Source organism: Schistocerca serialis, chromosome 5 (genome assembly GCF_023864345.2).
Source record: "Schistocerca serialis cubense isolate TAMUIC-IGC-003099 chromosome 5, iqSchSeri2.2, whole genome shotgun sequence".
Classification (NCBI taxonomy): domain Eukaryota; kingdom Metazoa; phylum Arthropoda; class Insecta; order Orthoptera; family Acrididae; genus Schistocerca; species Schistocerca serialis.
In genome coordinates, this window is record NC_064642.1 from 739,568,930 (window position 1) to 739,589,867 (window position 20,938).

The 20,938-nt window shown below is 43.0% G+C and overlaps 1 protein-coding gene across 1 annotated transcript in view; it reads right to left on the reverse strand.

The window, feature by feature from the left end:
- Positions 1-20,938, reverse strand: part of LOC126480940 (heterogeneous nuclear ribonucleoprotein C-like) — an 822,623-nt gene that overhangs the window by 23,724 nt on the left and 777,961 nt on the right. Inside the window, exons 7-8 of the mRNA XM_050104357.1 lie at positions 17,058-17,183; positions 11,606-11,781 (exon numbers count right to left, since the gene is read on the reverse strand). Coding sequence (XP_049960314.1) covers positions 11,606-11,781; positions 17,058-17,183 — 302 coding nt within the window. The remainder of the gene's footprint in view (positions 1-11,605; positions 11,782-17,057; positions 17,184-20,938) is intronic.

Genomic DNA, 20,938 nt, shown 5'->3' on the forward strand with positions numbered 1-20,938 from the left:
ATGTCACGGCAAAGGCCACTTTTCGCATTCTCAGCATGTTTGGCAGCTTGCTTGGCCAGCTCATTGTAAGTGTTCCTGACTAAGGATACGTAATGCAGAACTTGAAAGGGCGACTGGTTCAGTCTATATAACAGACGACATCTCTTGCGCAAATGTGACATTAAGTAATGTGACGTCACCAACCGCATCCACGTCTGAGTGCTTCGATTACGAGACTGGATTGTGACTCGAGAAGGTTATACAAGGTATTCAATCGTTGTCCAGGATAATATGCATATAATATATTGGAAGATCAGCAGAGTACAGCGAATCTATACAATGACTGGCTGTTGATCCTAACCTAGTTATAACACACTGGACATGAGTAGTGGAAGATATGTACAATTACGTGATTGCCGATGAGACGCTGACAACAGCGCTGACCTAATATACTTAGGAGAAACCGTACAGAGAGGCCTGAAGTGGAATGAGTATACAAAAACTAATCGTAGGAAAAGCAGGAACCAGGCACATATTTATGGAAATAATCTTACGGCATTGCAATTTATCCTTGAAAGAAGGTGAAGATGTCTTCAACCGGAAGGCTGGATTGGAAACCACAATCCACCAGGAATGGTGCTATTATAGGTGTTAACGAGAAGATTTTCCTCCGACCTTTGAACTAACTTCTTCGGCCATTTATGAGAGAGTCAACTGTTTATCTTATACTCACAACTATGTTGCATTTTTAAATTATCAAAATTTGCAAAAGGCGAAAGAAAAGACAAGCCGCACATAAAAATTGTAAGAATGACAGGGGATCGAACTGCAGCCCTTCAGATGTGAATCTGGCACTAAAGAACTGATCCACCAAGCTACACAAGAATGAAAGAAGTTGTTTACAAAACCTTCGTTTAACAGATTCTTGAGCATTGTCCGTCAGGCGACGACCCTTCTCCAGTTTGGTTTAACAGAAGAGAGAAGACCCAACAAAAATCGCTAGTGTTGGCACAGGGTCGTCTAGTGTTTCGTATCAGCTCAGCCACCTCCAATGGCAGACGCCACAGTAGAGATTTTGTACATTACAGAAAGATTTACTGTTGAAAGACGAGAGTGTATGTTCCCAGAAAGGTTGACCACATTATTTTCTCTCACAAAGGTCTGTCGTAGTGATGGAGGCTTAACGACAACCACTGTTCTCAAGCACCATTCGTGAATGTAATGAGAGAAGATCTGGGATCTGCCTGAGAAGAAATTCATTGGGCTGTGGGAACGTTTCAACTGTTCAGTCACCAGATCCAGATGTAATCTTTTCACCTCTACCGCAATAAGCAGGAGGGAGTTCAATTAGACTCATATGTTTGGTTTTAACCTGGTAGCAGTAACCATTTCTAATGCTTGGAAGGTAGCGAAAGTTTTTACAATTCTCGAGGGAGAAATAACTATAACAAGACTAAGACTGAATACATTAGTAAAACAGATTGATAGGCACGTTAGAGAAAGGGGGTTAAATGACGTTTCTCTACATGATGACTGACACGCATACCAACCAGGGTAACCACGTGAAACAGCATTTCACAAATTTGCTGGGACTGTGGAAGAACTCTACACTTTCAGGCAATTGCTCTGCATTTTTCTGGATACTGAGAGCACTTTTAGCAATACGATCTTCAAATCTATGTTCTAAGCTGCAAAAGAGCAATGCAATAAGACCAAAGCATGCAGGTGGATTACGAACATGCTGAGTAGATGAGAAGTAGATGGCACAATGATGAATGAGGAAATGGTGATCAACATCACCTGAGCATATCCACAAGCAGCGATTTTGTACCCACTACTGTATAACCTAGTGGTGAATGAACTCATCAAAGTGGTAAATGCGAGAGGTTACTTTTGCGAACGGTACATACACGGTTTAGACACAGTATTACTTAGTATGTTTGTTAGTAGCATTAGAAAAATGGTATACTGCGCATTTAACGTAGTACAAGACTAGTACTGGACACTCGTGATGGGAACAACCGAATGAAAAGAATCGATTCATTCAGTTGTTGGAAAACAGCCGACTCATTTAATTGTAGCTATATGTACAGTGCGCGCAATATGCCGTGGCGGCTACATGCACATTCGGCTGGGGAAGCATGGTGAGAGCGGCGGTGGGGGGGGGGGGGGGGCGCTCAGAGCGCTGCAGGGGAAATTCCCAGCACTGAAGGGGAAGTGCCATTCTAAACTAAAGCCTACACTCATATTTTTGACAAATATTAAGCGGGGGGCCCTCCACACTCACACTTGCATGGTGACCATTCAAAAATATATCACCTCTTCTTTGGTTAATATCTAAAAAGAATTCCACCGAAAATGCAGAGATATATTTTCGCCTAGTTTGTCAACCATTTGTGACTTTCAGAGAAGAGTCACGAGTGGGCAATTTTGAGTAAAACTAACATATTTCTCTTCTTGCCACGTGAAAATGTTTCTTTTGTCAAAACTAAGCGGAATATACACAGCTCACCTCACTAACATGTTGTGCAGACGAAATTGTGAGATAATTCTGAAACTGTGGTTTATTATGTTATTAAGTGAGGAACAGAGGAGAAGTAAGGTCAACATCTTATAAGAAACACATCCTCGATACAAAATACACATTTACTGACTTCATTTATGTCTTTCCAAAACCCACAACATTTCTTCTTTCACTAGCTATCGAAGGTCATTAAAAATTACAGTCTTTCATCGGAAAAGTCTGTAGTTATTGGAATAACACGGTAGACAGTGAAGTCTTGCACAATAATCATACGGCAAAATACTCTCCTCTTTGTAGGCAACCATTTGCGAAAATCTCATTTCGATATCTCAAACCGTTTATGAAGTATGAGGAATGTTGTGGATATTCATTCTGGCTTTATCGCTGGCACAGTGCGATCGCAAATGAGTGCACTACATCAGATCGATTTTTTCGAGACTGGTGACAGTCTAAAGAAAAATTCAACGAGTTAGCTACATTTCATACGCAGCAACATATTATGTAATATGTACCAGACGCAAATTCTTTGCGACCACTACTTTTCATTGAAAACTTTTTCGAATTTCGCGCAGTGTCTTAATTCCACGTAAATATCACAATAACTATGATCATTTACGAAATGATGGGCACATCTTAATGAACCTGACACATAACGTTACACGAGGAAGGCAATGGCAAACCACCTTCATTAGGGCCTTGCCTAATACGACAATGCTGGTCTCCCGCATCGTTCCCCTACGCTCTGTCATGGAGAACTACTGAGAAATATTGCACGTCGTGCGCGTCGACTATGTCATCGCCGACCGGCCGAAAGGTGGCAAACACTTGTCGGCCTCTCCTTTGAACAAACGGATGAAGTCGCCCAGCTCTTTGGACAAAAACTTGTCACTGCCTATCGGCCGCCGTATCCAGCGTGAACTGTATAGGTTGAATTATTCATTCATTCTTTTGGGTGAAACCAGTCTGGGTAGCAACCGAATGAAAACAATCTATTCACTTTGTCGGATTACTCATTCGCTCTTTTGAAGGAAACCAGTTTGTGGGAGGAACCGAATGAAAATAATTATGTCAGACGGTTGTAGTTTTACCTGTCGGTTGGGTTATTATTCACTTATTTTCTCTAGTGAAAGCAGTCACTGGTAGCAATCGAATGAAGAGATTCGACACCGTTGTAGCTTTGGATACTGACTGGATTATTCATTCTATATTTTTTTTTCAAGTGAAACAACCAGTAAATTTTCGGTCGGTTGATCCGTGTGTTCATTCTTTTAACTATCCATTCTTTAGTGTTGTACATGACCGCGCTATCCATTCATTCATCTGAGTGAAACTAGCCTGCAATAATTTAATTAGTTGAACTAAAGCCGTGCTATATTATACTGACAGAGGGTGGTATGTCGAAGTTAAAATAAGCAGTATACATGTTAATTTAATTATGTACTGAATGGTGTAATTTTTCTTTTCATTATTTAAAACTGAGTCATGTATTGTTGTGGATTAAACTGTTCCAGGTGCCATTTATCGCGAAACTATTTAACCTGCCGTATCGCTGGGGTAGGCCTGTTATCACTTAATTGCCGACCCCAGACAAACCTTCGAAAGCCCCAGACATTTGGGTCAAATACAATTATTTTCCCCGGACACACAGAGTCTGTAGACGATAAATTGGTCCAAGGCCACGGCGCTGCGCGGGGAGCAGGGACATGAGAGGGGGAGGGTATGTTTTCTCGCTTGCCATGTTCGTGCCGACAACGCCAGCGGGCGCACGCCTCCATCCGACCAGCAGATACAAACCAGCATGAGAGTCACAAGGATTTGTGAAAGCCCATTACAGAGACGTTCATTTTCAGACGTCGTACTAATTTGCAGTAAGGAATATGAACGTAAATGAAATCAGTTTTATAGAGCTCAATGAGTAGAAGGCAAATGACATTTAAGACATTCAATTGCCTGACGGGCGGCACGGCTTCGCGGTGTATGCGATCGCCCTTTGTCGGCGGCTTCTCACAGTATGGAAAATACAGGGTGTTCCAAAATCGACTTTACAACTTTGATCATATATATTTCAGAATGGGGATAGGTAGAAAAGCGCGGTTTGCAGCATGGTGATCATACATACCTACGGTACTAGTAGCCGCTTAACAGAGTTCAGTGTGTTAAGGTGACCATATTTTCTACTGCCAAAGTCGGGACACATTAAAAAAAAATTTTGATACGGAAAAAAAGTCTGAACTGAACGTAATAAATGCAAACTATCACTTTGTTACAAAAAGTACATTAATACCTTCTAAGACGATGGAGTGCGAGAAGACATACAGTATTCATCGGTGCTGCAAATTTTCTTCACCCTGTCTGTATTCTTCATCATCATTATAAAAACATTCGACTCAAGTTTCATCATAACGCCAGTCACTAACATTGATTTCGTATTTCCTACAACAAACTGTGTTTTCTCAGTGCTCCATACATTACTCTTTTGCGAAAATACAGTCTCAGTAACAGCATACCGATACAGGTGAAATGACGTGTAATTCAGGATAAAACGTTCCGTAATCAGAGGTAGGAAAATCGTGACTGTCACGGGGGGGGGGGGGGGGGGGGGGAAATTGTCAACTCAAACGTGTATTTCGTCTGTAGCACACAGGTTATCTACGTGATATTCCAGTTTGATGTGTCCGGTGTCCGGCCTAGGATCCTCATTAAAGTGTGCTATTGCTGCTCTGACGTGAGCTCATAGTTTGTGCAACTACCGCCCAAAGAAAAAAATGTAACGGGGTTCCGCAGGACAGTGTCATATATAGTCTGTACCAACCACTCCACACGATAACTCACACGTGAAAACAAGAAAAAATCAGCTTTAGGTGTGTGTGAACATTATGCCGTTAACCGCACCTTTCTACCTATTCCCATTTCTAAAATATAATACTTGATCGAAGGTTTAAAATCATTTTGGAACATACTGTATGTCTATAGGAGAGCGTCTAAACGTGCTTGCCGCTGCGTTTTTAATAGACTAAAACGAAGAAATTACGTATGGTTCGGTCCTGCTTTAATAAATTTTAACTAAGGTTTATTACTATCTATTTCAAAACAGAGCGAATTTCAACAGGAACGATAAAAGATCCAGGTTTATCCCTGACAGTTGTAAGAATTCCTTCCAGCACGTCTGAGGACGTCCTCAAAATTAGAGCCAATCCGGGGAAATCCGGACTTATTGCAACCCTAATTGGGGATGCAAAGATGAGCGCAGTGGTTTCCTTAATGATATATGACGAGGAAAGGAATCTTGCCTCGTTTTAGCGACAGTTTTCATTCCATTATATACGCAATGTGTGATGTCATGATGTCCAGAAATACAAAATCATTTTATTGTTCAACCGTTTATTTATGTGGAAGATAAATATTTTGTACAGAAAATTACGTCACCAGCTAAAGGCGTCCCGAGACGTTTTCAGTTTTGCAGAGAGTGTCTCACTACCACATATTTTCAGGACTATCTGTACGACGTTAGGGATCTGTATGTGGCTAGGAGAGATTATTTATGCCCGTTTTAAAACCGTTTTATATTAAAAAGTTTCTCTATTTAAAAAGTTATTTTCTGCTTTTTAGTCTCGTGTGTGAGAAATTTTTCAACTGAATTAAAACATTTTGATGAGATTGCAACAGAGACATGTGCTAAACATCAGGTTTATTTCAGTTTCTCTTCAAATGAATCAACAAAGATATTGCTTCCTCATATGCATATCTCGCGAAAAGACCGCCAATGTAAAAACGAGTGAGAATCGAGTTTACAGAGCAGCTTAGCAGCAATCGCTCTTAGCTGCGAAATATTAGCGGCTGGAACAGGAAAACAGGGAAACAGCACAGGTACACCAAGTACTCACTGTCTGCATACACTATAAGAGAAGGCGAGATAATATTGCATTTTCATCTAGTTCTGCACTAATTTGAAAGTTTCAAGTATTTAGCTTATAGGGAAATTAGTTTGAAATCAACTGCAAAATTTGTACTGACAAAGAGAAGAAGAAAAAAACAGACAAGAAACAGAGCTAATAAAAACGGGTTGAAAAGCGATTGTTCATACACAAATCTATAGTGCAGTACAAGATATTAAACTTTTAAAAACAAGAAAAAAACGATATTTAATGCCACAATTATTTCAGTGAGTAAATAGAAGTACATGTATTTTTAATATACCTTGTTTTTAGAAATATACTTTTCATTCACATCTCCTTGAAATAAGATACTTTATTTGTTTCTAAATAAGTTGTCAACCCTAGTCGTGGTTCATGTATAACCGAAAAGGCAGAAAAGGATGTAAGTAAAATCTCTCAAACACGATGAGCGAGTGAAAACTCGCATACAGCTGACATGGCCGGAGAGACTGGTTTCATTCGGTTGTTTCATTCGACTGAAAAAAACGACTGAACTTAAGAAACAATCGACTGACCAAACGATTGTTAAATACAGTCGATTGTCCCATCACTAATGGGAGCAGAACATTAGGGTTAGTCCCAAGAAAACCGTTGTAGTGCAGTTCTCAAAGAAGCATGTCCAGGATACGTACTACAGTCTTCACATCTTCTATGACATTCTGCCAGTACAGGGAGTAGTATTCTAGGGAGAACCCTGAATGCGAAACTATCATAGATCGCTCACATAAAGAATATATTTTCCAAGGCAAAATGTGCTCTTATATGTAGTAGAAAAGCCTGTGGTAAAAGCTCGGCTCAAAGCCCCAGAAGTATGTACTGGATAGACACCTCAGTATTAAGATCTAATAAGACACCTTAGGGGCTACAGGATAGTGGATTAACACATAGCAGAAACAGCCCTGTCAACGACCACCAAAAAATGTCAACTGTCGTAAAAATTCGTGCAGTCGCAAATTTCTGTATACTGGTAGAATGGGGAGGGGGGGGGGGGGGAGACAAGCGTCATCATCATCATCATCACCATCAACATCAACATCCTGTCCGGTGGGAGTGAGTGTGGGGACGGGTGTGACAGGGGTGTAAAAGTCGTTTTTAGGCTGTTCTTGAATGTTTCGTAAACAACAGCATCTAGTGAAATTGTTTCCCGGTACAACATTGAACTACTTTACATTTGCTATATGCGTTGCAAGGGCAGGAAAAAAAAATAAGAATAGCGTTTTAACGGTATAAAATTGATGTTTATTGTTAAATGAAGTGGATTAGGAGCAAATACTGAATGTGTGTACTACAAAAAAGTGCAGTAGAAACGTATTGACGGATAAAATGTTTTCTGGGACTGTAACAGGGAGGAGGGTAGAAGCATGTGAGTAGGTGCCTCGCCGCAGGTCATAAAAGCGCCTACATTGTATTTCAGAAAGTTGTACGGACCCTTCCGCAGCCCGCCTTATGAATCACTGGTGACGCATTGCGCAGACACTCCCGGGGCGTGGGGGTTATTTCCCACAAAGTGTGTTAACATCCCATTGCATACAGATAGCAGTTGGTAATAATACAAACGCAAGAAGAGCTTGTGGAACGATTCTACGTATATCTCTGCACAGTGTCCTACAGTGCTACAAGGGATATTGATTCTCAGTCGTCCGATATGACAGTTGGAGCGTTCTTCCAGGAAAAGACCTTACTCTGTAATGGGTTGCAGTTTACAAACTGTATCTCCCCACAGATTGCTCCTCAGTTCTCTCAATGCAACTAGACAAAATAAAGTCCTCGGCTTGTGTTTATATAGTAGAGCTATTTTCAATTTATTCAGTGACTACTTACAAGCAATTGTTAATTAAGGTTTTACGTAAAATACATTCCTACGAACAATGGTTGCGAAGTGTCTTATTTGTAAGAGCTATATTGTCAGTTATTTATGTAATGTTTGGTGGGAAAGAGACTAGACTGGTAAAAGTGGTATGTGCTGCAGTTTCCTGTTGACAGCATATTGTAAAGCATTGTAATCATAACGTAGTCAATTCGTAGTGAATTAATGAAAGACCTCGAAGTTACTGCACTTCTCTAACTATTAATTGTGTTGCATAAATCTCTTCCATGCAGAACACAAATTATCCCTTAATACCGTTCTAATGCTCTTAGACGTGTACGAACATTTAATATTTGTTCTTAATCCACGTTATTTAACAATATACACTAACTTTATACCACTAAAACGCTACTTTTAATCGTCTGCAAGAAACTATTAGTCACAGAGCAAAAAACCAACAAGTCGTTTTTTGTAGGGAATTTAATGTAGCTTAAATTGGCACCGGGAAACATTTCCGCTAGAAGGTGTGGTTTTTGGGACAGCCAAGAAATAAATAAAAACGTGACCATCAAAAGACCTCCATTCCCACGCTCATACCAAGCGGGACAGTATATTTAGTATATCATTCATTACACTCCCCCACTCGACAGTAGAAAAATTTGCGACTAACCGAACACTTATCCCAATTTTCCTTCGATGAATAGACTAAAAATGGCTCCTACAGAATTGGGAAGACGACTGACCTGCTTAGCTGTAACAGGCGGAATTACTAGCACACGCGCTGCTGGGATGGAGACCATGCTTCACATGCCCCCATTACACCTTTGGGTTACAATGGAGGCACTGACAAGGGATAAAAATTAAAAACTGAAAATAACTGGAAGCCTTTAGGATATCCAGAATCTCACACCAATATAATTAATGCAGTAAATGACAGAAAACGCAAACTATGAAGAAGATGAGCCAAAATCTCGAACCAAGAGAGTGGGGACAGATGAGCTGAGACGATCAGTTGGAGAGAAAATGAAGAAGTACTGGGAAGAAAGGAAGAAAAAGAAACACCATAAGTCTTAAGTTATATGCGGTCCATAGCTGGCCAAATTCATAAATAAAAAAAAAAGTAGTAAATACAGTTATGGTCGGGCAAATGCCGTCAGACTGTAGAATAACTTCCAGTTCCTGTGGCATCAACATTCACTCAGGCAGCCAAGCAGCTCTAAGATCTCTATCAATCCCTGCAACGAGGTCAAAGATGGTTGCAGAATGCCTTGAAGCCCTTATGGGAAAGCAACAGGATAACCCGCTGTTGTTTCCCTGGTCACATGGGAAGCAATGGTAATGAAGTTGATAAGCTGGTGAGACAGGCACGAAGTCTTCATTTCTTGGACCGGAAGCTGTCCTTTCCGTCACTAAGGCGACGGAAAAATCAAAACAATCTAGCTGGAGCAGTAGGCAGCACGCGGAATGTTGGACGAAGATCCAAACACAAAAACCTGGCGAGCTGATGGTTCTGAAGCCATGTTTCAAGAGGACTTCTGCAAGTCTACGTTTGATTTGGAGACAGATAAATTAATCTCATTATAGGAATAATGACTGGCCAATAGATTTTTAAACCACCTACACCCTCCTACACACGAACTGTACAGAGGAACAAATGTCGCTAAATGTAAACTACGAGGCGAGGGGGATGAAACCGCAATTCATTTAATCTCTCAAATGCAAAGTGTTAGAAGGTCAAAAGACACAGAATATTTTGGCCATTAATTCTGAAAATATTGTCTCTCAAGAAAAAATAGTACATGGGCTCCTACTACTCTTTTAACAGTACTGGCTAGTAAGAGATTTTAGGATGTTTTACAATCGAAGTCACAAGTGTGTTGTAGATAATGGTGATACTTTGAAAGCAAGTAAAGGTATTTTGTTTCAACTCCTGTTTCCTTTATTTTCTGAGACCATTCACCGGACTTTTCAGATGCATAACTATGCATAACTAGAATTTTGAAACACTTATTATGTTCGAGCATAATGACTCTTCTGGAGACTAAAATCTACTCTGTAGGAACCAGCATGGGTTTCTAAAAAGACGATCGTGTAAAACCCAGCTCGCGCTATTCGTCCACGAGACTCAAGAGGACGATAGACAAGGGTTCCCAGGTAGATGCCGTGTTTCTTGACTTCCGCAAGGCGTTTGATACAGTTCCCCACAGTCGTTTAATGAACAAAGTAAGAGCATATGGTCTATCAGACCAATTGTGTGACTGGATTGAAGAGTTCCTAGATAACAGAACACAGCATGTCATTTTCAATGGAGAGAAGTCTTCCGAAGTAAGAGTGATTTCATGTGTGCCGCAGGGGAGTGTCGTAGGACCGTTGCTATTCACAATATACATAAATGACCTTGTGGATAACATCGGAAGTTCACTGAGGCTTTTTGCGGATGATGTTCTGGTATATTGAGAGGTTGTAACAATGGAAAATTGTATTAAAATGCAGGAGGATCTGCAACGAATTGACGCATGGTGCAGGGAATGGCAATTCAATCTCAATGTAGACAAGTGTAATGTGCTGCGGATACAGAGAAAGAAAGATCCTTTATCATTTAGCTACAATATAGCCGGTCAGCAACTGAAAGCAGTTAATTGCATAAATTATCTAGGAGTAGGTATTAGGAGTGATTTAAAATGGAATGATCATATAAAGTTGGTCGTCGGTAAAGCAGATGCCAGACTGAGATTCATTGGATAGAGAAGATCCAACGGAGACCAACGCGCTTCGTTACAGGATCATTTAGTAATCGCGAAACCGTTACGGAGATGATGAACTCCAGTGGAAGACTTTGCAGGAGAGACGCTCAGTAGCTCGGTAAGGGCTTTTGTTGAAGTTTCGAGAACATACCTTCACCGAGGAGTCAAACAGTATATTGCTCCCTCCTACGTATATCTCGCGAAGAGACCATGAGGATAAAATCAGAGACATTAGAGCCCACACAGAGGCAATCTTTATTTCCACGAGCAATAAGAGACTGGAATAGAAGGGAGAACCGATAGAGGTATTCAAAGTACCCTCCGCCACACACCGACAGGTGGTCTGAAGAGTATGGCTGTAGATGTAGATGTCCTGGAGGCGAGGTGAACGAGAGGAACTCACACAAGCCGTAACAAGGTGTTTAATTTCTCAGCGTTAGTGCCAGAGAACGGAAAGTCTTTGTACGTACAACAGCGCCGAGATCGTCCCAGGACACAATAGCTAAAAGCTCTGTGTGCTAGAGTTGCATCGCTGGCTGCAGCACCAGCAGCCTCAGTCCACGTGGATGAATCCCTACAGGATACAGAGTCCTCCTCAGTCGCCTACGAGGCTCACCTGCTGCAGCTGCTGCTGCTGGCCCTCCTCGGCAGGAGCGTCGGCCGCGCTGTCGGGCAGCTGGTAGATGCTGAAGGCGTGCGAGCCCTGGGCGTGCACCATCAGCTCCCACGCGTTCGCGAACGACTCCTTGCACTGCGCGCAGAGCAAGCTCGCCACCGACGACTCGCCGTCCTCTGCAAAAGTGCGCAGAAGAAGCTGCTGACAACTTGTCTCCACCTTTCCTTCACATTGATTTTTTAATGCCTGTAGAATCTGCATCATCGTGAAACAACCTCACTTACGAGGAACTGAAATACATAGGAGCGTTGTGTTGCGAAAAGAGGATTGGCGAATGCGATTGTTCTGTGAGGGACGTTGAGTGGAACGTCGTCACAGCGCTGGAACTGGACGTCAATGAGACGATCACGCGCAGGATAGGCAAAACGTGCTGTCATACCTTGTGTGGGGCACGCTTCTTAAATGTGCTGGTAATAAACGGAATGTATTCCAACATTTGATCTTTTACAATTGAAGAAATTAATGTTTTACTGAAAATTAAAACATTTCCACTTGTGCGCAAACCGTATCTAATCATATTACCGTGTGCTGCGAGTAAGGGATCTCTTCGTTGCGACTCAATATGATAATTTCTGTCCGAGCGTAACATGACCTGTACATGTTACTGTACAAGTGCAACGAACGCGTGTGTTGCAGAGAAACATCCCCGGTTCTTTTGAAAGACGGCCTTTCTACTTTCGAAGTCGGTCTGTCTTTCCGATGCTTAGAGATGATGTACGAGCGCTGTCCAGAAAGTAAGTTACGATCGGTCGCGAAATGGAAACCACAGTGAAAACCAGAAACGCTTTATTTGCAACGTCAAGTTTTGTCGTATTGTTGTATCAACTTCCCAATATCCTCGTCATAAAAAGCAGCCGCCTGTGCTTGCCGTCAGTTATCTGCACTGGTCTGCAGCTCGTTGTCTATGAAAAAATTTTGTCTTCATAGCCAGCAGTTCTTGTGGGCAGGGATGAGACTCAGGGGGAGCCAATTACGGGGTGTATTGTGGGTGATCAAACACTTCTCATCGGAAACGTTCCAGGAGCGTCTTCGTTGCCCCTGCACTGTGCGGCCGAGAATTGGCATGAAGAAGGAACTGCTCGACAGTTGTGTTATGTGGGCTGCATCACACACGTGAAATCTCTAACCAGGCCCTCACACTTGGCGGGAGACGCTATTCCCTAGGCATCTTTACGTGCTCACTGTTCACTCAAAACTGAAAACAGCAAAGCGACACTATCGATGAGCGTACTAGAGACACTGCCCAACACATCTGTGCAAAGCTTCACCGGATTTTCCCAGTGGTTTCCATTTCGCGACCGATCGTAACTTACTTTCTGGACAGCCCTCGTATTAAGGTGGATCAACGTGATCTATGCTACTGGAAAGCAGACACTCAAAATGTTGTCTAGTGGCTGGCGAGGACGTCCCTGCCACTGCATCGAACATTTCTCTTGTGAGAAGGTGTGGGAGGAGCCCCACACGGTCTCGAAATAAAGAGCTGAGTACACAAATAAGCGTCGACCCTGACATTAAAGCCGCTGACGTGTACGCAGATTGGAGAACTGTACGTCGCTGTGAACCATACGTGCTTCGTTCTTTTGACTTCTTTCCGCAGATGCAGTGTCGCCCCCGATAACTGAGCTGATGCAATTCGTGAAGATATGCGAATAGCACTCAAGATCATCCTGTCAATACTTTCGATCAGTCTGATGTTCCCTTCGAGCTAAATTAGGGCACACAGCGTAAATTGACGCAAGCGATAAGTAACGAAATTTCGTTTCAATCGGAACGCCACTGACTTCATTTCGATCTGTTACGCACACAGATTAGGATAAAAACATTTGCAGTACAAGCTGCCGAATTCCAATGAAACAAACGATAAACATGAATGAACTTGCTTACATGGCACTCTTTAGCGGCGGGGAGGCATAAAAGGCAATAATAACCTTCAATGCTCCTCTGCGGACAATAAATTGGATTTCAGGAATAAATTAACGATAAACAAAGCATTGTGGCCCTTGTACCGCGTTTCACGTGGCTGTAACGATTAACTCAAAACTTTTTATTAATTAGAAGCACTGATGTGGCGCATGCGCGTTTTTACAAGAATATCAGGGGCAGCAGAGCACTTTACTCGAATAGACAGACGCATCCATCGAGGAAGCTGAGCGATAAGATAGTGGATAGGGCCGGTATTCAGTACTCTGTCTGCATATCTATACCACTTGAAGCTAAACGGATGATGGGACATTTGAAAAGGTCACAGGCAGTGTTTTTCCCCTTTTCTGTGATGTCAGAGTTAGTGTTCCTTTATTGATGACCTCGTTTTCCTTACCTGCTATAATATTTAGCTCCAGAAAAAGCACGTCGCAATTTCACTTGCTGAGAATGATATCGATTACATATACACATATACACACACACACACACACACACACACACACACACACACACACACACACACACACAGAGAGAGAGAGAGAGAGAGAGAGAGAGAGAGAGAAATCGGCAATGGGGCCAGCCATTTAGGAAAGCAGAAAGTGTGGAATCACCGAAAACGTGGAATACACAGAATGATGCACACATATCTTTCAGAGAAGAAGGAATAAATCCTTTTGTAAAAGACGATTAAATATATGATGTCTCAAATGACACACTTAACTGCGCACAGTGACGTGTTAATGACAGCTATAGGAGACGAAGCAATATTTCAGGTTCAAAATGGCTCTGAGCACTGTGGGACTTAACATCTGAGGCCATCATTCCCATAGAACTAGAACTACTTAAACCTAACTAACCTAAGGACATCATACACATGTGTGCCCAAGGCAGGATTCGAACCTGCGGCCGTAGCAGTCACGCGGTTCCAGACTGAAGCGCCTAGAACCGCTCGGCCACAGCGGCCGGCTATATTTCAGGAATATGATACCTGGAAGTCTCAATTGGAGACTACTGAGGAATTTACACTCATTAGCCGGAACGTTATGACCACTTACGTAATATCTGGAATGTCCACTTTGGCACGGAGAACTGCGGCGACATGTCGTGGCATCAAGGCAATGAGGCTTGGTAGGTCGCTGGAGGGAATTGGCACCATATCTGCACATAAAAGAAGTCACCTAATCCCCGTAAATTCCGGGGAGGGGCCGACGTGTTCTGACGTCACCTTAAATCACATCACAGATGTGTTTCTTCCGGTTCAGATCTGGCGAGTTGCGAAACCAGCCCAGCAATTGGAGCTTGTCACTGTGTACCTCTAACCACTCCTCACACTCTTGTCCTCGTGACACGGCACGTTATCTTGTTGAAAAATGCCACTGCCATAGGAAAACATGATCGTCATGAATAGGTGTACGTGGTCTGCAACCAGTGAACGACATTTCTTGGCCGTCATGGTGCCTTGCACGAGCTGCATTGGACCCATACATGTCCACATGGATGTTCCCCAGAGCATAATTGAGACGCTGCATGCTTGTTTTCGTTCCGCAGTACAGGTGTCAAGAAGCTGTACCCCTGGAAGACGACGATTCACGCCCTTTCATCGGCATACTGAAGAAGGTATCGAGATTCATCAAACATGCAACGCTCTGCCACTGCGCTAATGCTACCGAGGCCCATCGTTAGGAGTGTTCGGTGCACTGTGTGTTCAGGCACGCTCGTAATTCGCCCAGAATTAAAGTCTGGTGTTACTATCGCCACAATTCGCCGCCTGTCATGTTTCACCAATCCGCTCAGCCTACGACGTCCGACATGTGTAATGAGGGTTGGCCGTCCAATTGCACGATGTCTGGACTTGGCTTCGCCACGTGTTGACGACACTCACCGTAGCATTCCTCGAACACCCGACGGTTCGTGAAGTTTCCGAAATGCTCGTGCTGAGACTTCAGGCCATTATAAGACGCCCGCGGTGAAACTCGATATAGATCATGCGCCTTCCCCATTCTACAAACGGACAGAACGCTCACTAATACTAGATGCACCGTGCGTGTGTCTGACTAGCAGTTGTTACTCGCCATGTGATGCTGCTATCGCCTAGACGGGTTTATTTCGATAGTAGGTCGGTGGTCATAATGTTCTGGCTGATCATTGTACATCCATATACTGTCAGTACGAATGAGATAGGTGACTATGCTGTGCTGTCTGAAGAAGTTTGCCATAACTGGATCAGACTTCGTTATGGACCGAACAGTAAAATGCACCACAGTCAAAGTTATTCCAGAAAACGACACCGTTGCGCAACTGATATGACGATACATTTTTCAACAGCTCTGTCTGCCTCTATATACCATCGGGCGCTCCTTTCTAGATGAAATATTTCTTGACTGCTCCATTGAGACATTCAAGCCTACGCTCTGACCTACAACAATGACAGACTCTGTTCCCCCAGGATATCTTCTGTACAAGCATGTCGCACTCACATGGTTGTTGCATATTTTCCTCTCCAGACTCCAGAGGACAATGCAACAAGAGTTACCAATCGTTCCAGTTCATTCCTCCATAGCCTGTACCTACGTCTAAAACGTTGTCCTGAGATCACTGTACAGTGCAAGCACACACTATCGATTTTATTTTTGATCTTCTACGATTGCTCCGATACGAAGCCCGCTATTTATCATGATGTTCAGTTGTCCGAATGAGTAATGTAAATGAATACTTATTTATAACATCTGTACTGAATCTTTCACAAGGACACTGATCAAGCATATTCTTTACATTTAAAAGAAAACAAACAGCCTTCCTCCACCACCTTCAATCTGTAGAGCCCGGTACACGCCATGCTGCGTTTACTCTGTTGCACGCAAACAGATACTCTGGCCAGCACTGGGCCTTCATATATTTGTCTCGTTGTAATGTGACGTGCATGCGCGCGCGCGTGCTTGTGTGTGTGTGTTTGTGTGTGTGTGTGTGTGTGTGTGTGTGTATGTGTGTGTGTGTGACATGAAGAGTGAATAGTAATAATCTCAGTGCCTCTGCATGAAAGAGCCTGCATTAAAAGTAATTTAATGCTAATGAATGAATGATATATAATACAATTTGTTAAGCGAAATATGTATATCAGGTGTGGCACTTAGAGTAAATGTACTGGTTGTAAGGGTTTGAGTTCAGAGGCCTTCCAACAAGATATGAATGTTTGAAAACCTTAAAAAAATCCTCTAGTCACTACAGCCGTCCAAACAGAAAATACGACGGAATGAATTTGCGACTTCTTGGGTGTTAAACCGTATCAGCTGTAAATGACGACAGGCACACATCATCACACCTGTGTGCCTATACAACGCAATGCAACGAAAGCTCCACGCGTCGTGACTCACTGCCTCTACTGAACTACGAGAATTGGGGGACAGCTGTTTCACGACACTGTGCACAGTTAAGGTGACACTAGGCTATTCTTTACGAGTACAGGCCTTACTGTTGGTCTGGGGACGGCACTTGCAGGTGAAGCGCAGCTTGCAGTACGTCTTCTTGTGGTCCAGCAGTTCGTGGAGATCGGTGAACATCTCGCGGCAGTTGCCGCAGATCAGGATGTCGTGGTTGCCTACAACATAAAAGTAGCAATAATTATAATTTCAAACAACCCAGATTTCGGTACGAAATTACATATGTTCTCAAAAGGAGACGAAGGTAAGCTAACTTTCCACCAGCCTACTGTTCATTTCGAATGTTTCACACAGTTATGGAGGCTGCGAAAAATTCGAACGTTATCTTTATTTCCATCAAGGACCGGTCGGGGTGACTGATTGTACGAAGTACATAAACAGGTTGCTAGTGAGAGGCATGCCACTGTACAATTTTTACTGTTAGCAGCGAACTCTGTACGAGACACACTAACGCGATGTGCTACCAACCAAAGGCGTATTTTACAGCTGCCAAGAGTGTCTGGCAGTTAGTTTAGATGGGTTTTACCACCATACAGGCTGTGTCTCGGAGGGCCTTTCGACAGTATGCACTGCCCATTTGCGGATACCGATGTATGCGGCACAGTAGTTCAGATACTGGCCGGGTTCCGGGCAGAAGGTTGTTCAAATCCCCATCCAGCCACTATCGTTTAAGTTTATCGTTGTGTCCGTCAGTCATCAGTTGCGGCTGTCCATGTCTTCAAACACAATGGCTGAGACACACTTTTGACAAAATATTTTCTGGTACTTTCTTCCTAATTTTAAATAGCATTTTACTTTAATTGCACGCATTGCGGGAGACGTGTAAACTCCTGCAAAGCTGTCTATGACTGATGACATCAACTTTTACCAACAGACTAAATTTAAGCTGTCAGCTGAGAATTGTAATAGTATTTACGAAATGGTTGCATATCTTATAAGTATTATTCACTTACCATAAATTTCTCAGTGGTAAGTGTGCAAACTATCATAAAACTTCAATCAAACCGTTAAAACATTTCAGCTAGGATGAAGGACGAAATGCAGCAAAGAACGTACTGTGGAAGGAATGAAGCAGACAATAGTTTGGTAGTTGTTCACTGTTGAGCGGGTTGGACAAAGACGTGCAGCGGATGCAGTACCACACAGCGCGGAATACTTAGCAAGTGCAAGTCTGCGAACGAAGTTGTTACAAAATATGCTTATCAGAATTACAGCGGAGAGAGAGTCTACGTAACAGTAGGTGTTCGCTTAGAGTGACAGAAACTCATTTTCCTTTCATTAACGATTGGTAAATTTTTACTGCGAACAGTAACATTCCAGGAGTACGGTAGCGAAGTAACGTACAGCGGAAGGACATTATAAAACCGACTATAGAGGAAGCATATTCCCAACCGAGTATCTCAAGAAAATTCCTCTTACGGCGTACTGTTGAGTATTGTTTGTTAAGTCTGTAATCCGCCCCACGGAGACTTAATAAAAAACAGTGACAACACCTAGTGAGGCGAATTTCGTTATTGGTCACTTTAGGAGGCGCAAAAAAATATACGCTTCATATAGAGTCGAGCACGATATTACATTCTCTTACATACATTACGTGAAATGACTACTATGGGAAAAAGAATCAACTATTTGAGAATGAAACAGGGACCGGGGGCGTGGGGAGGGGGGGTAAAAGATAGGAGTAACAGAGGTAGCGCCTTTACTGACAGCTTATTTACATTCTAGGCCATGGACATAACACGGAATCGCCGACAATACAACAGTAAGTCGACCATAAATCTTAATACCATATCTACACACAAACTGTTAAGCGTCATTGGAATGAGTTCAGCAACTTTCAGAAATATGCTTCTTAGAATCAGAGCTGAGCTTTTCACTGCTCGTGTAAAAATTTGTTATAGCCAATACACATGATGATACCAGTGACCTCTTCGTAATCTTCAGTATCTGAATTCCTATGGTATCCATTATAATTTCGTGACACACTTTCTTTCAATATTGCGCGCTGAATGGTGCAGAACACTCAAGTATACAAGCTACATAATTACAATTAGCAGCTACCCACGGCTACGCTCGCATCAATCAAGTCAGCTTCTCTCACGTGTCTACTTGTTCAGCTAAGCGTAGCACAGTACATCGACGCCCCCTTCGAACCATGCCAACAAAAGACGGTGTGGCACGCAGTTAGCGTTGCCGCCAATCGGTGCAAGCAGATGGGCGTTTGCAGGTCCACGCATCTATCCACCGTTCTGTAAATATTTAACAATTATTAACATGATCAAAATATCCACGGGTACGCTGCCGGTCTATAGTGTCCAACGGGCACAATATTTCGACGATCATACATGTCACCATCATCAGGTGAACTGACGGACTGAGCTCCTGTGAACGTGCCGGCACGGAGATCCGTACGCTATGGCTGCTCAGAGGGAACTGGGTTCGGTCGCGGCGGCGGCCGATTTAAATACCCTCCGCCCGCGGCGCGCTCCCTCCGCCGTCCGCGCCCCGCGCCACGGTCGCGCGGTGGAACAGATTGCGACGGCGTCTGAGATGACGTCGGTGTGATAGCTCTGTCCGCCGTGGTCGTCACAACTATAACATGGTTAATGTTCAGTGGTGTAAAAAATGTATTCCATTCCATACTTCACACTTTTAAGTGTCGATTTCTTTTTTACTCTCTAAAGTATCCTATTTTCTTCCTCGTGGTTAAGCCTACTCTCCAGACTAAATGTCATCTAAATTGGTTCAGTGGTTTCGTCGTGAAAACGAAACAAACAATTACTTTTGTGTGCCTTTTATTACAGTTGATTATTGTATAAGCATTGTAGTCGTTACGTTGGAGAACATGTAAATCAATAAAGGCATTTTCAAAAATATGATAAATTTCAAATGTCAAAGAATAAATACCGAATGATTAAAAAATAAAGGAAACGTTTGAATTGATTGCTACAGACAAGCCATAGAAGATAAAGGTTCAAATGGTTCAAATGGCTCTGAGCACTATGGGACGTAACATCTGAGGTCACCAGTACCATAGAACTTAGAACTACTTAAACCTAACTAACCTAAGGACATCACATACATGCATGCCCGAGGCAGAATTCGAACCTGGGACCGTAGCGGTGCGCGGTTGCTGACTGAAGCGCCTAGAACCGCTCTGCCACACCGGAAGATAGAGGCACATTGCGCATCTCACTGGATAGAGAAAGGTTCGAAGTTTCGACACAGGTGCTCGAGCTGTTTAGTTGTAGCAACATGGCGACTACACCAAAAGAGAAATCATTCTGTGTGTTGAATTTGTGCGAAGTCAATACACTGTTCAAGTGTAACGTGCATCCCGCCGTCAGTTGATTGCACATGCAACGCGGAAGGAAACTGATCGGACACGCACGTCTGTTCAAAATGTCACAAGGAGTCCTCGGAAGTCTACATGGAGGGCAGGCCAGGAACTTCAGCTATCTCAAACAACGGTGTAGTGTGTTACGACGTCTCCACATTAAGCCTTACAAGTTCAGTTACTGCAGCAATTGCGCCCCGCCGATCAGAACAGAAGGTACAAATTTGGTATTTCAAATCTCTAGAACAGGGCAGAGGGCACTTTTTCCGGACGACACACTTTTCCGGACGAATCTATGTTGGATCTATGTCGTACGACGTTGGGGGTCACAAAATACTGGCGTCGTCGTGGAACATGAAAGGCCTCACCGACACCGAATATGTTTACGATACTGCACTGCCTGCAATAACTTATTTATCCGCCGACATCGGACAAGCAACTTTAAAGTAAAATGTCTCATCTGTCTACATCTTCATCTACATTTATACTCCGCAAGCCACCCAACGGTGTGTGGCAGAGGGCACTTTACGTGCCACTGTCATTACCTCTCTTTCCTGTTCCAGTCGCGTATGGTTC